This window comes from Cebidichthys violaceus, unplaced genomic scaffold (assembly GCF_023349555.1).
Source record: "Cebidichthys violaceus isolate CVI_PGR_0920_01 unplaced genomic scaffold, fCebVio1.0.p SCAF_135, whole genome shotgun sequence".
Taxonomy (NCBI): domain Eukaryota; kingdom Metazoa; phylum Chordata; class Actinopteri; order Perciformes; family Stichaeidae; genus Cebidichthys; species Cebidichthys violaceus.
The window spans coordinates 293,632-307,219 of NW_027176302.1; the positions used below are offsets into that span (position 1 = coordinate 293,632).

The 13,588-nt window shown below is 43.0% G+C and overlaps 1 protein-coding gene across 1 annotated transcript in view; it reads right to left on the minus strand.

The window, feature by feature from the left end:
* The window catches only part of prex2 (phosphatidylinositol-3,4,5-trisphosphate-dependent Rac exchange factor 2), a 68,978-nt gene that overhangs the window by 26,422 nt on the left and 28,968 nt on the right, over window positions 1–13,588 (minus strand). The window contains exons 22-30 of the mRNA XM_068708164.1: window positions 11,616–11,777; window positions 9,569–9,791; window positions 9,227–9,434; window positions 5,586–5,765; window positions 5,379–5,473; window positions 4,658–4,740; window positions 3,855–3,945; window positions 1,619–1,747; window positions 427–468 (exon numbers count right to left, since the gene is read on the minus strand). Of these exons, the coding sequence (XP_068564265.1) occupies window positions 427–468; window positions 1,619–1,747; window positions 3,855–3,945; window positions 4,658–4,740; window positions 5,379–5,473; window positions 5,586–5,765; window positions 9,227–9,434; window positions 9,569–9,791; window positions 11,616–11,777 (1,213 nt within the window). The remainder of the gene's footprint in view (window positions 1–426; window positions 469–1,618; window positions 1,748–3,854; window positions 3,946–4,657; window positions 4,741–5,378; window positions 5,474–5,585; window positions 5,766–9,226; window positions 9,435–9,568; window positions 9,792–11,615; window positions 11,778–13,588) is intronic.

Consider the following 13,588-nt stretch of genomic DNA (forward strand, 5'->3'; position numbering starts at 1 on the left):
TTTCTTTTTACTTACTTTGTATTGTTTTTTTTGTTTTGTTATTTAAAAAAGAAAGATTAAAAAACAAAGAGCAGAATGAATATAAAACATAAAGTAACAGGTTCAGCAGAATAGTGGCAATTCATAAGTTCACACTAAATGAGGGTGGATTCACTGTATGTCATGGGTTACCCATTTATCAGTTAGAAAAACTGCATCATTTGCAACTAAATTCTTAAGTTCTTGCTGTCCTCGTTTAAAAAACCTTCTATGTTCGACTGTGTGTTTCTGTTTTCCATTCTTTGCTCGTTCTTTTCATTTCTTTCATTGTGTTGTTTCTTTGTTCACTGTTATTTGAATTGAGCTCCTTATTTTTTGCGCAAAAATATAGTTTCGGTCGGTACAGTTTTCTGTATTTCTGTAGTGAAAGAGCAGAGTGAGACAAACCTGTATACTGTAGTAAGACCAAGAGCAGCCGTGTCTTCACCTCTGAAAAAAACAAAACAAATGAAAGCAATCCAGTGGAGCACTGAGCTGTCTTATATCAGCTTCTCCTTGACTGCAATAGTATAACCTACAACCTAAACTCAACCCCTTGAAGTCACGACTAGGCCATTGCTGTATAAGTCTTCTACCCCAGTCCAGCTCCGCAGCTGTTAACCTTCACATATAAGAAGAAAAAAAAACAGCTACAGGCAAAGATAATAACATAAATCCACATTTGTTTATAGTCATATCAGAGCCGCGGGAAGCTTGGCAGGACGCTGCACTGCATAAAAAAAACCCATCATAGGGAGAGGTAGAAAAAAAAAAAGTGGTGTACACAGGCCAAGCACATTAATATTAACTTATATATACTCTCTGGTTTGTGACCGCCTGCTCACCTTTCCCAGGAGTGTCATGTGGCCTTGGGTCTGGGCTGTTTGTAGCTCACTGTGTTTGCTGTATGTACATGTGTCTGTGTGTGTCTGTGTGTTCAATCCGTGTGCCAACAAACACAAAACCACAAACCAAATGAGGCTGAACTTCCTACGTGTCTCTATAAAAGAAATACAATAAAATCAAGGGAATCTCACAGAGTGCAGCTCTTTGATTGTTTAACTTGCTAGTTTTCAGCTCCAGCTATGTGGCCCCAATTTATGTATCCCATGATGGATTTAGGTTTAAAGAGAGCAGTTAGCGGTCTGGGACTGCCTGTACCCACACAACTGCAACAGGCTATTATTGCAACCAATAAATATGATGAGGCGCACTGGAGAATTGGTCAATTTCACACTACCTCCCAAGCCTGTCATTCTTTTCCATGATAAATACTATATGTGGCTGTGTCTGCACACAAGCCTCAGGCCCTAAACAGTAATATGTGTTAACACTAGAACAGCCAAGGGGTCATGTCCCCCCTCTGGCATCAGGTAACTCTGTTAAAATAAAACCCCTCTCTTGGTTCATGACTTTTCCTAAATGGGTTTAATTATCATCTAGTGAATTAAAGGGGGTGTGGGACAAGAAAGAAAAAAAACTCTCATACTGGCCATGCCCGGTTGTTTAGAAGGCTTTTGATAAGCAGACCGCCATATCACATGCTCGAATAAGCTAGATAGATAGATTCCGGCTGGAAGTGTTCAGGTAAAACACTCACCCTCCACATATTTAGCGATGGTCTGTGTGAGGGTCTGAACGCTGCTGGGAAGGTTCCAGGGATCCTGCTTGACATGAAGACGCAGCTTTTTGGTGCAGTTCACCTTAGGCTCCATCTCCTGCTGAAACTCTGACAGAAACACACACAGAAACACACACACAGAGAATTAGCAAAGGCCTAATAGAGGTATATGTTAATGTGTGTCAACTGTAAGACAACATTTGCATAGGGAGACAGTGAATGACAAACTGCCTTTGTACATATCTTGCATTAATAACTAGTGAGGAAAGAGAGAAACAATTATTTCATTCCTTCTCTGATGCATCTTCCTTAATGATCTTCATTTTCAAAATGCAATGCTTCCCTCTGTCTTATCTCTTCGCTCCCCCCACCATCTTTCACTTCCCATCCTTTGTTTATATTCACATTGATCTCACTCACTTTTTCTCTCCAGAGACCCAGAACCATTTCAAATGTAGTCGTATTTTATCCCAGAGAACCATCAGTTTTAGACCACCTACAATCTAATCTTCCTTGTCTTTGCAGTGTAAAAGTCAATTTGTCAATTTGATGTAACCCCTCTTTAAATCGGACAGAAAGGCTTGTAATAAAGTTTACTTTGGAGACGAAAGAAGAGATCTGTGATAGAATGGTGGCTGTTTAATAGCGTGTGTGTGTGTGTGTGTGTGTGTGTGTGTGTGTGTGTGTGTGTCTGAGGGCGACGGAGAGAGTGAGAGATCCGATATACAGGAATGCCCCACTTGTTAGATAATCCTATTTGCTCTGTTATCAACCACACACATTACTGGAGTGGAGATGGATCAACTCTGATCAAGGCCTTCACGTCCCTCCTGAGGGCATTTATGCACACACATGCACACACACGCACACACACACAAACACACACACACACACACACACACACACACACACACACACACACACACACACACACACACACACACACACACGCACACACACGCAAACCTATTTTCAGTTCAAGCATATCTGCGCTCACTTGAAGACAGCCTGAGATGAGAAGGGAGTGTGTGTGTGCCAATTGGGTCAGGGTGTTTGGAAGCTTCACAACATACAGAAGAAATGTGTAATCTGCTCTCCTGCTTTTAGTGCTCATCACACTCCATTAAAGTCACATTCAAGGACATAAAATAAGCAAACTTTTTTTCATATCAGAGATTATTAAAGCCTTACACAGACCACCCAGATACAAAACATAAAGTCAAAAAATCTTTGGAAAAATCTGGGAACCCTGCCTTCACTACTCACACAAAGAAGAAAGAAAACAATTGTTGCTTTTGAGCGTAGTGTTCTTTCAATCTAATCTTCAAAAAGGGCTGCATCACGTAAGCAGCGTTCCACAGATCATGAAAGGGCACCGTAAGCTAGTTTTTATTTTTAGTGGGAAATGATAAGGACAAATTTAGCCCCTTCCAGTAACATTTCCTCTATTTTCCTGTGAAAGATTAAACGTAACAAAAGACAGCAGTGGTTAAAACCACAGAGGCCAAGATGAGGTTAGGTGGCAAATAACACAGTAAAAACAAAATGATCAGATAACACAAAAGAACAAGAGGTGTTAGAAGGTCACATTTCCCTTTGACTGTTAAGTAGCACTACAATAACTATGAAGTGGAGATGAGTACTCAACTAAGTGGTGCTGTTTCAACACTATAAAGTGCTTCAGAGTGAAGGGGACTGGGATAGCCGGAGGGGAAAAGAAGTTAAAAGACAGGAGGGAGGAAGGAAGAGAGGAAAAAATAGATGGGAATCAGTTATTTAGGAGCTGGACTCCACCTACAATACTTTCCCCAAGTCTCTACAATCCCATCTGTGTACACACACACGTTACACAACAGGAAGTTGCAACCCCAATGCGCAGGCGGCCGCGACATTTTCAGCGTGTGTCCTGTTTTCTCTCAGTATCGGTGCTGGTTGGGAGTTTCTCCAATATTATCTTTCTTGTCTCAGGCCCACTGTGTGGCCCAGCAAGGTCCAGGAAGCACAGCTACACCATAATAAAAAAACATTCCTCACTGGAAACGCATATACTGCTCTAGCAGAAATTGAGACATTTTGCGAGGAAATTAAGACGGAAAGACCCACTTTTTACATTTCTTGCTCAAATGGTTTGACTACTGTGAAATGAGATGCGGTAAAAGATGCTGAGAGATGAGTGTTTCAGAGCCAGGAGCACATCGCAGTCCCGGTGCTTTACCTTGTAATCCTCTTCCAGGTGTGAAGCACTTTGTCTGCTCGAACGCCCGAGCCACCACTGCTCCTCTCAGCATGCTGGTGATGGAGTCCACCTGAAAAGAGCACAAGTGTCAAGCTGGTGCACTTACATGATACACTTTCCCCTGAAGCGAATATCAAAAGTATGTGCAAGGAAGCACAAACTGCTGCCCAAACATAACCAACACCTGCGTCTCTCGCTCTCTCTGTAACACACACACACACACACACACACACACACACACACACAATCCCGCAGAGAACGAATACAATTTGCTATGCAGTGTGTAAACAAAGACGGGGAAACTGCTCTACAATAAAACAAATGACAGGAAGCAGCACAAAAGTGCAGACACAGCAAAGAATAGTTTTTTCTGCTTCTCCACTGCCGATGGAGACGTCCTCATAAAACTTCTTGTGGAAGGTGCATGCATAATCAGATATGGTCAACCTCGGCTCCAAAGGTCTCAGAAAGGTTAGGCTGTCACGATTTTCACTTCCTGATCACGAGTCAAAAAAATCCCCCCACACAAATCCTGTTCTTCATACACAAAAGTCTAAAAAAAGAATATGCCCTTTAAAAACATTAAGTTTTGAAATATGAATATGGAAATATGATATGATAATGGAAAATATATTAAGATTTAAAATAATGTTTATCTGCAAGAAAGAAACTGGATTTAAGGTTCAAGGACAATAACTGCAGGTAGTGAGAAAGTTCGTTTCTTAGGCTTTCCACTAATAAGTCACATCAATCACATCTGCACAGATAAACATCGGACCCACCTGGCTAAACAGATGTTCCAGAAAGCTGTGCAGCTTCTTCTGCTTATCGTGGGACAGCCACACACTGGAGGGCATCTCATCTCCTGCAGAGGGGTGGTTACAACTTGTCAGCATTAGTCCACTAAAGTGCCGTTTTAAACACGTTTTCTGTCTCAATGCATCAACACATGTATGACGGCAAATCCAGTGTGTGTGTGTGTGTGTCTGTTCATTGTGTTTCTTTCAAATGTCAAATGATGAAGAACAAGGGGGAATATCTGACATCTCATATAGCTGCAGTGTGTGTGTGTGTGTGTGTGTGTGTGTGTGTGTGTGTGTGTGTGTGTGTGTGTGTGTGTGTGTGTGAGGCTGTGTGACAAAGACATCCTAAGACACAGAGGGGAAGGACACTTGACAGGATACACAGCTGTGTGAGATGTTAATGACATTTCCAGCTGAGATATGAGGCCAAACGCATGTCAGAGTCAATTAGATTCAACTTGAAGCTTTTTTGTTCACGTCTTCTAGAAGGTGTAATCATGCAGTTAGATTGTAATCATGGCCTAATTTGGGACTAATTTGCAACATTGTGGTTGATTGGGGTTATGGGTCATGACATTCAGATGGGAACTTTGATTCTCATTGAGTATGGACATATACTGTAGATGGTGAATTAATTACAAGTTTTATGTGATGTGTGGTGAAGAGTAACGCTCATGTCCGCTGTGTTGCATCTGTGTACCTGAGTCCATCTCATCGCTGTGGACGTAGGAGCTACAGTGGCTGCTGCAGATACTGGTGAAGGAGGCAATGGAGTTCCTGTTGCTATTACAGTCACTGAGAAAGAAACAGGATGATAAACGTTAAGGGGAAAATATTTTCTACGATATGGCATTATATAGTATTATACATATGCGGCTTGTGTAACCACATTTCACTTTGCTTTTACCTGTATGAGTCTCTGTTGCTGATGGTGTCGTGTCCGGAGTCCTCCTGCTCGTCCCCTGCTACATTAAAACACACTTTCTTCCCGTTCCGCTCCCCTTTCTCGCCCTCACTCTCCGCCGATATGTAGCTCTCTGGGGTCCTCGCCTCTGACGCCGGAGGATGGGTGATGGAGGATAAGAGGCTGGAGATGGAGAGGGAAAAAAAAGGGGGAAGAGGAAAACAGTGGATAGACAGAGAGGAGGGATTACTTCAAACGGCTATGACATTTGACACAGCAGGATAGAAAGAGCTTCCTTGATCACACTAATGCTACGCGGGAGGCTCTTGAATGTTTTCCAGCACTGCACCATATTGAAATGTAAATACAGTATGTACAGTATGTGCTTACTGTACATGTGCGTGGGCTCCAACAGCTGACTGCGTGTGCCAGACAAAATTCCAACCTGTTTGCGCTCGGCTTCCGCACAACAGCTTCAGATGGTCATGGATTTGCGTCGTATTAATAGGTTCAAACATGCAGCAGGGTACAGCTGTGTCAACACGCTGCAACTCTCACTGCTACAGCTGGTCTGTATTCTATCAGACGGCTATCAGAAGAGCAGGAAGACGCCGGCCAGGATATTTTCACAGTTGCACCAACACATGTTGGCATTTAAAGCCATATTCCAATAAGTGCTTGGCTTGGACTTTTTTTGTTTGTTTTTAATCTCCGTCCACTGTGACACGCGATGTCTGTTTACATTTCAGCCTCATTTTAATTTGTGTCCGCTTACATTTTCCATTGTGTCATAACATCGGCCTTAAGGACGTTTCAGAGTGGAGGCAGAGGAGAGGGGCTCCTCGAAGCTCAGTGCTACATGAAATAAACAGCCTGTCTTCCTCGTTCTTCCCAAATGCATCTGAGATTTTTTTTATGCCTCTTTATGATTTTAAACACCTCTCCTTTCCCCTCGTTCCTCTCTCTCTCCATTGACCCCCTTTCTACCCATTCACTGGGCTGACTGGGCCACAGAGATGCCCTCATTATGGTCCTCTCCAGGAGCCACCACAATGCCCCTCCAAAGCAGAGTGGCATTCCGTCGCCATGGAGAAGCTCTCCAGGCTCTGTGATTGGCTATCGGTTAATAAAGAAGTGAGCGCAGTTTGGGGCCTTTGGGGCACAAACTATCGAAGGGAGCAAGGGAGAATAACAATGACTGGATCAGAGAAGGGACTTCAACACAGAGAGAAAGAGGGGAAAAAAAACAGAGAGCGAAAGAGAAGGCCAAAGTACGCCACTGCTTATTGCAAGCAATCAGAAAGATCTCTCAATCTCCCACAGGAAGCTCTTTAACCCACTTCGACACATTAAACCATTAGACATCAATTGCCTTCATTCACTGCAGCATCTATAAGTGCATCTGCATTCCAAAGCTCCACATCAGGCAGTTTCTTGATATTTGCATGCTTTGATCCATACTGAGGTAAATAGGTCAGAGGACCCTATAGCTCCGTAAACTGCTGGCAGTCAGGACGCTGTTAATGATGTGCAGTAAGGAAAATATGTTAAAATGGAGGAGGAAATCCAGGAAGGGAGGAGGTCCTGATATACAGCAAGCCCTTGTGCGAGGCACGTCCTCACACAGCTGTGACCCTTAATCTGTGGCCCCCGAGACAAAGGTTCACAGGTCGCTGCCTCAAAATGGATTCCTCCAGAATCAGCCAAGAAATTATGTAACAAGGATATTTCTAATCTCTGATGAGCGTACCGTAGACTTCTTCTCATGACTTTGGGGTGAGAACGGAGGGGGTGGGGTTTGACATCGCGGCCAAAAGAGCCCTCATAAATATGGCCACTTCAGTTCATTATTACATCATTAGGAAGTTGTGCTGTCAAAGTTGGCCACACCCAGTACAGAAAGAGAAAGAGACACAGAGTGAGGAGTGTCTGTGTTTAAGTGTGCAGGTGGATGTGTAGAAAGCAAGTCATGGAGGAAATGAGACAGGACAAAGAGGCACAGAAATAAAGGAGAGCGAGGAGAGGAATCGTAGGGCATGTAGTAGTAGTAGTTACCCGACAGGTTAATATGCAAACTAACATAATGAATCACTCAGGGGTGTCGAACACACCCACGGAGGTCAGAGCAATGCCTCCAGACTGCAGCTACTAGCTATACAACCCATATTAGTTCCACTCCTGTGAAACACTCGGGCCCACCCCCACAGCTCACGCTTAACAAGCTCCTGAAGTGTGCATGTGTGTGTGTACGTCTATGTTCAAACAGATAGCGGATGGTGAAGGTCATTATCCCCTCACTAGCTGTGTCTCGGTACATTTGAAAGCGCGTGGATACGATTCTACTAATTGGCACCGACGGGAGCGCGACAAAATTTGTCCAGACTCAAGTCATTAGAGCGCTGCTGTGAACTCCACTCATTATTACCACGGCTACATAAGGGGACAGCTACGCTCCATCTAGCGACTTTTTATCCTCCGAATGATCATCTGAAGATTCGTAAACACATACGTCAGCAGTCCACCGTAGCTTTGCACGCATAAGTAAGTGTGTGTGTGTGTGTGTGTGTGTGTGTGTGTGTGTGTGTTTTTCTGTGTACTGTGCATGTGCATATCTGTGCCCATTATTGGTGAATGGCATTTCCAGAGGGCACCTGGCCTAAAGACACACACTTTACATCATAGAGATTGTATTTCCTGTTTGGGGGTGGGGGGAAGTAGAACTGGAGCAGTGTTTCACATTTCCTTTCCATGGCCTCGTGTGCCTCCAAACAATTAACCCGGCGACCGTGTTGAAGACAGAGTCCAGCCAGGAAATACTGATCTAACACACACACACACACACACACACACACACACACACACACACACACACATACCATATCGGGTTTAAAATCCAGAGCATAAATGAAGCATGGGCATACCTTTGTGCACAAATTGTGCAGAGGCATGGTTGAGAAAACCACTAAAATAACTTGTTTCTTTCTCTCTCACACCCACACACACCCACCCACACACACACACACACACACACACACACACACACACACACACACACACACACACACACACACACAGGTGCTAGAGTAATGACCAAAGTGTTTGCCTGCCAAGTGCCAGATGCAGTGCACTGACCACGCAGGCTGCTAAAGTTACAGCGTGTTATATGAGGGAATCTGGTTTCAAAGGGGATTTCAAATCAAGTGGAACAGAATCGGCGGGAGGGTGTGTTTTGCCGTCATAAACAACAAGAATTACCTCCTCGTGGTTGTGTGCCTCCTCCAACCAGTCAGTCTAGATCCATATCTGTCCAAAATATCATCACTTCATCGTTTTACCCTATTATACATTTGTGTGAAATGTCCTTGCCTCGGGCCATGGCTGTCACGGTCGCATAAAAAGTGATTTGAAGGGTTTCAAAAAATATCAATTTCATCATTTGTTTTGCAATTGTTGAGAAAACTGTTTGAATAGATCAATCTCAAACTTAAACTTAAGGAAATGTAACACTGTGACTCACATGGGGAGGATTTGCATTGGATTGAGCCTATGAGAAAGTAAACATGTGTTGTGTTTGTTTGCGCGTAATAACGTGACACAGGTACAGGTGTTGCATATACATTAAGTATGCACATAAAGCCACTCACTCGTGAATATGGGCCCCGTGCGTCTCCATCTCCTTGACCACCATGGTGAGTTTGTAGAGGAGCTTCTGGTAGGAGTCCAGGGTGAGCAGGTCTTCCTCTCTGAGCAGGAAGCGAAGGCCGTGACCCTCCGTCCTGCCCAGGCTATGACCTGATGGTGCGGCCATCGTGGTGATAGTATGCTGGACATTAACCATGGGGTTTAGCTTACCTGAGGCGACACAAACGTGTCAGAAAAGAAAGAGCACCGGTAACAAAAAAAAAAGTGTAAATTCCAGATGCAGATGTATTATTCAGCATTATTCTACTGTGCAGGTGTTCTTCATGCACCCTATCCTCTCTCACCCTGCTCTGCACTGCTGCGTCCTCCCTTCTCCAGCGTGTTCTTCCTGTTGTCCAGCTGCACACCGAAGGCACTACCCAGAGAGGTGGTGGTCTTCGGGTAAGACACCTCCATCACGTTGATATGACAGTTTGTAGGGCAGAAGTCGCTGCTGTGGAGGGGGGACACCTTGGCTTTAGCCTGCTTAAAGGTGGGCCACGCTCTGTTCTTCAGTACGCGGGAGAACTGTCATACGGTAGAGAAAGAGACAGACGGATGGTTTAGAGATAACATGTGCTTTCTTTAATGTGGTGGGTAAAGTGAAAAGACAATTTGATAGAAATATGGGTAGAGATCTTGCACTATAATAGCATCAACTTCAGAGAATGCCCTCCTATGATATTGGCTGGTAGGTTTATAATCAATGGTGATCAATAGTGGGGAATAATAATTGAAATGACAATTTTAGAAGATACAGGCTTCACAAGTCTGAATCTTAGCATTATGTAGCTGATGTGTACCTCACCAGCACAAGAGTAAAAGGCTCTATGTGAAACACGCCAGAGAATATCTGTCAACTAAATGTACTGTTTTGTTTCATACACATGACAGCTGGCGCTATGAGAAAAGCACAAACTCACATAATATTTCCTACATTCCTCATCTTTTCAGTGGCGGCTGAAATATTTAACCCAAAGCAAAGATTCAAGACAGACGCATAACATCGTCATTGCTCACATAAGTGAAGAACTCCAGACTCCAACATGACCATTTATCATGAGTCAATTTAATTAAACTCATATCCTCATGTTATAAGATTAGATGATGAAATGATTTTATTATTTTATTTTGGGTTAGTTCATTTTTTTCAATTTGTTGAGGAGGAACTGATTGTTTTCATCACACTTTCCAGTGAAAATGTTTCAAATAAAGTAAATCCTCTGTTCGGACAAGCAGCACATGAATCCTGTCTACATTGTTCAATGGGAAATATCTTCCCGGGTGGCTTAATGCTATAGAACTTCTATAAGACATTTAAATCCACACAACCCCGCTGTGCAAGGGAACATCCAGAATGTTCCACGAGATAGCATCTCCATGCACAACTCAAGGGATCTTGGCAGACTCAAAAGAGCTGAGACAGAATATGACAAGCACATTTTTTCTTTGCAACATTTGGTTGCACTTTCCTTGAACCCTCCATCACAGGGCCTGCATCCTGTCTTGGACGTAACACAGCAGATGGTATGAGCCACCGGATCGCTTTTTAGCAACTTGGGCTGTCAAGCAACATAAGCATAACATAATGTGTATGTCAGCTGAGGAACTTAAACCAAACATGTCTTCCCTGTTCTCTCAGAAAGCTAGAGTAAGAAGCTTCTCGAGGGAGATGATATGCTCCAGATGGACCACGAGCTGACCTTCTCTTGAGGCTGAAGGGTCTCACCACATCTCTTGTCTCTAGAGGTTTGTGGACTCTTATTTCCAGGCCTCAGGTTAACATCTCTCTGTCTCTGAGTCTTCCCTCATTTCTTCCTCCTCCTTTCAACCCCCACTTCTTTTTCTCTCTAGGGGTCTGAGAAGGAATGCTCCAGTGCAGGAGGCGATCTTACACAACAAAAGTCCTGACTGTGCCTGTGCATGGCTATTTATAAGTGACTGGTAATTAATCCAAGGCCCGCTCTAATGTTGAGTCAGATCTTTTTCCTTTTTCCCTCTCACGCACTTTTGCACACATTGGGATGTTTGGCCTATAGACACATGCTCACAGATGTGAATGAAAAGTGGTGAAAATAGTTTGGCTCCGTCAACAACCAGCTGTTACATAACTGCAAACAAAGCACCAGATAATCCTACATATTGCACATATATTCCCAAAGTTGACAGAAACGACAGACATCTTGGCTAAATATTTCTTCTTCAGTCTCAGTTCAGTGAGAAACTTACTGTCAGTCTAGACAGAGTGAATTTTCATGTTTCCACGCTGCTTAAAAATATACATATGTAGTTCATGGTGGAGACAAATATCATCCGGAGCAGAGAGTGTGATGAAAAGCCTCTTTTCGTTACCTTTCTGTAGTTGGTGATACGCCGGTTGATGTGCTCCACCCTCTCACCACACATGGCACTGAAGCGTACCTGCAGCTCCTCTGGGATCACGTCACAGCTGGAACTCAACCTGCCGCACATCTGCACCAGCGTGTCATCATTACGCGCCAGCGCCTCCAGGATCTGGTCAGAGAAAGGGCAAACAAAGACAGCGATGATTAACTGATATGCCTCTAAAAAAATTACCTTTTGGAAACAAATAGTGGGATGTAAATTAATGAGCAAGCCTTCCTATAAAGTGGAAAACAAAATAGAATTTGGCTGGAGGGCTGATTCTTCTACAGCGTTTCATGAGCAGTTAAACCGGTATCTAAAATCCCCATGTGCTATCCATAAATCCACGGAGATAAACCCAGATTGGGATACATATGCTGTACGTATGTAGACTCTGACTTTCCAGATCAGAGATTAGATATGAGGAGGAAGAGACACAAATCTCTAAGCCGTCTTAATGAGATGCCCAGTGGAGGGGAGAGAAAAGCAGGGGAGGAAATGTAACAGCAGGAAGAGACTGAAGCACAAGAAAACCCTATGCGCCCTGTCTGCATTCGCAATATTACTATTCAACATCACACAGATCTCAGAGGACATCTGGGACAGATGTTTATAATAATACTAAAATTACTTTCACTTTGGAGGAATGGTAAACGACTTATAGTCGGAGGGGAAATGGCAAGTTTTATTTCAGTGGTTTCATTTAAGATGGTGCTTTTAAAGACTTAACAACATGAGGGCTGTAAATCCAGACATGAAGCCAACTTGCGATCTCTGCTAATTCACCGTGAATAAGAAACGTTGTTCATCATGGTATTTGGCAGAAAGAGGCTGTGTGTGCAACCATGTCTGAGTGAATCTTCTTTCCTCTGTGCATCTTAAATCAATAGTGATCATTCTGTGAACATCACTGCTGGGATGTAAAAAGCATGCACTTAACACAGCTGGGAAGTAACAAGACTAAAATAAAGCTGTCAGATTTAACAAGCCACTCAATCTACACAGCAGGAGAGCTGTTGGCTGTATCTGTCTGTGCCAAAGTATTCAAAACAAAAACTATTACATTATGAAATTTGCCTTAAATTTTAAGGAGAAATGTCTTGAATTATGATTCAGAAATCTGATAGCTTACAAATTCTACTGAGATTTCACTTTTATCACAGCAGCACAAACATAAAGAGAATCGATGGCTTGTCATCATGATTTTTGAGTTAAGCTACTGTTGCTCTGCAGCCTGGTGGGAGACAGAAGCCTTGCCATGGCTTGTTTACGTCTTTGTTGTTCTCCCTCATCAAGCGAGGCTCAGCTCTGAGGTGATAAACCCCAACAGCACTATTAATCACTTAGAAGCTAATAAAACGTTCCCTCTCTTTCTCTCACTGCCATCCACAGCCACTTGGAATGAAACAGTTAGAACAATAATAAAAGTAATTGCCATTCGTTGAACTAGACATTCCACTAGGGCTGGACAGGGCCGGATTAACCACTGGGACCATAATGAGCTGTGGGCCTCTATCCCACTTTCTGTGAGTTGTGTATATTTCCTGTTGAGTGTTCCCATCATATACAGCACATAGCAACTTAATTATATTTTGCTCATAGGCCCAAAAAACCAACTTGTACTCTTCTGCTGGAATACATGATTCATGTTAATGAAAACACCATTTTTGGGGGGAAATGGAGGAATTTGCTCCATTTAAGCAAAATATCAAGTGATAGAATAAAAGGTATTAAAACTAGATTTTGAAACTTTAACACTGGTTGGTAATTTAGCAAACAAACAAATTAAATGTATTGAATTACCAACATCACTGTTTTGAAAATAATAAATAGTCTGAATCCCACATAATTAAACCACCATTGGCCTGAAGTTCACTTAAAATCTCCAGATTATTTAACTGGTCCTACAATCACTAATTCTGACATGAAACAATGAATCC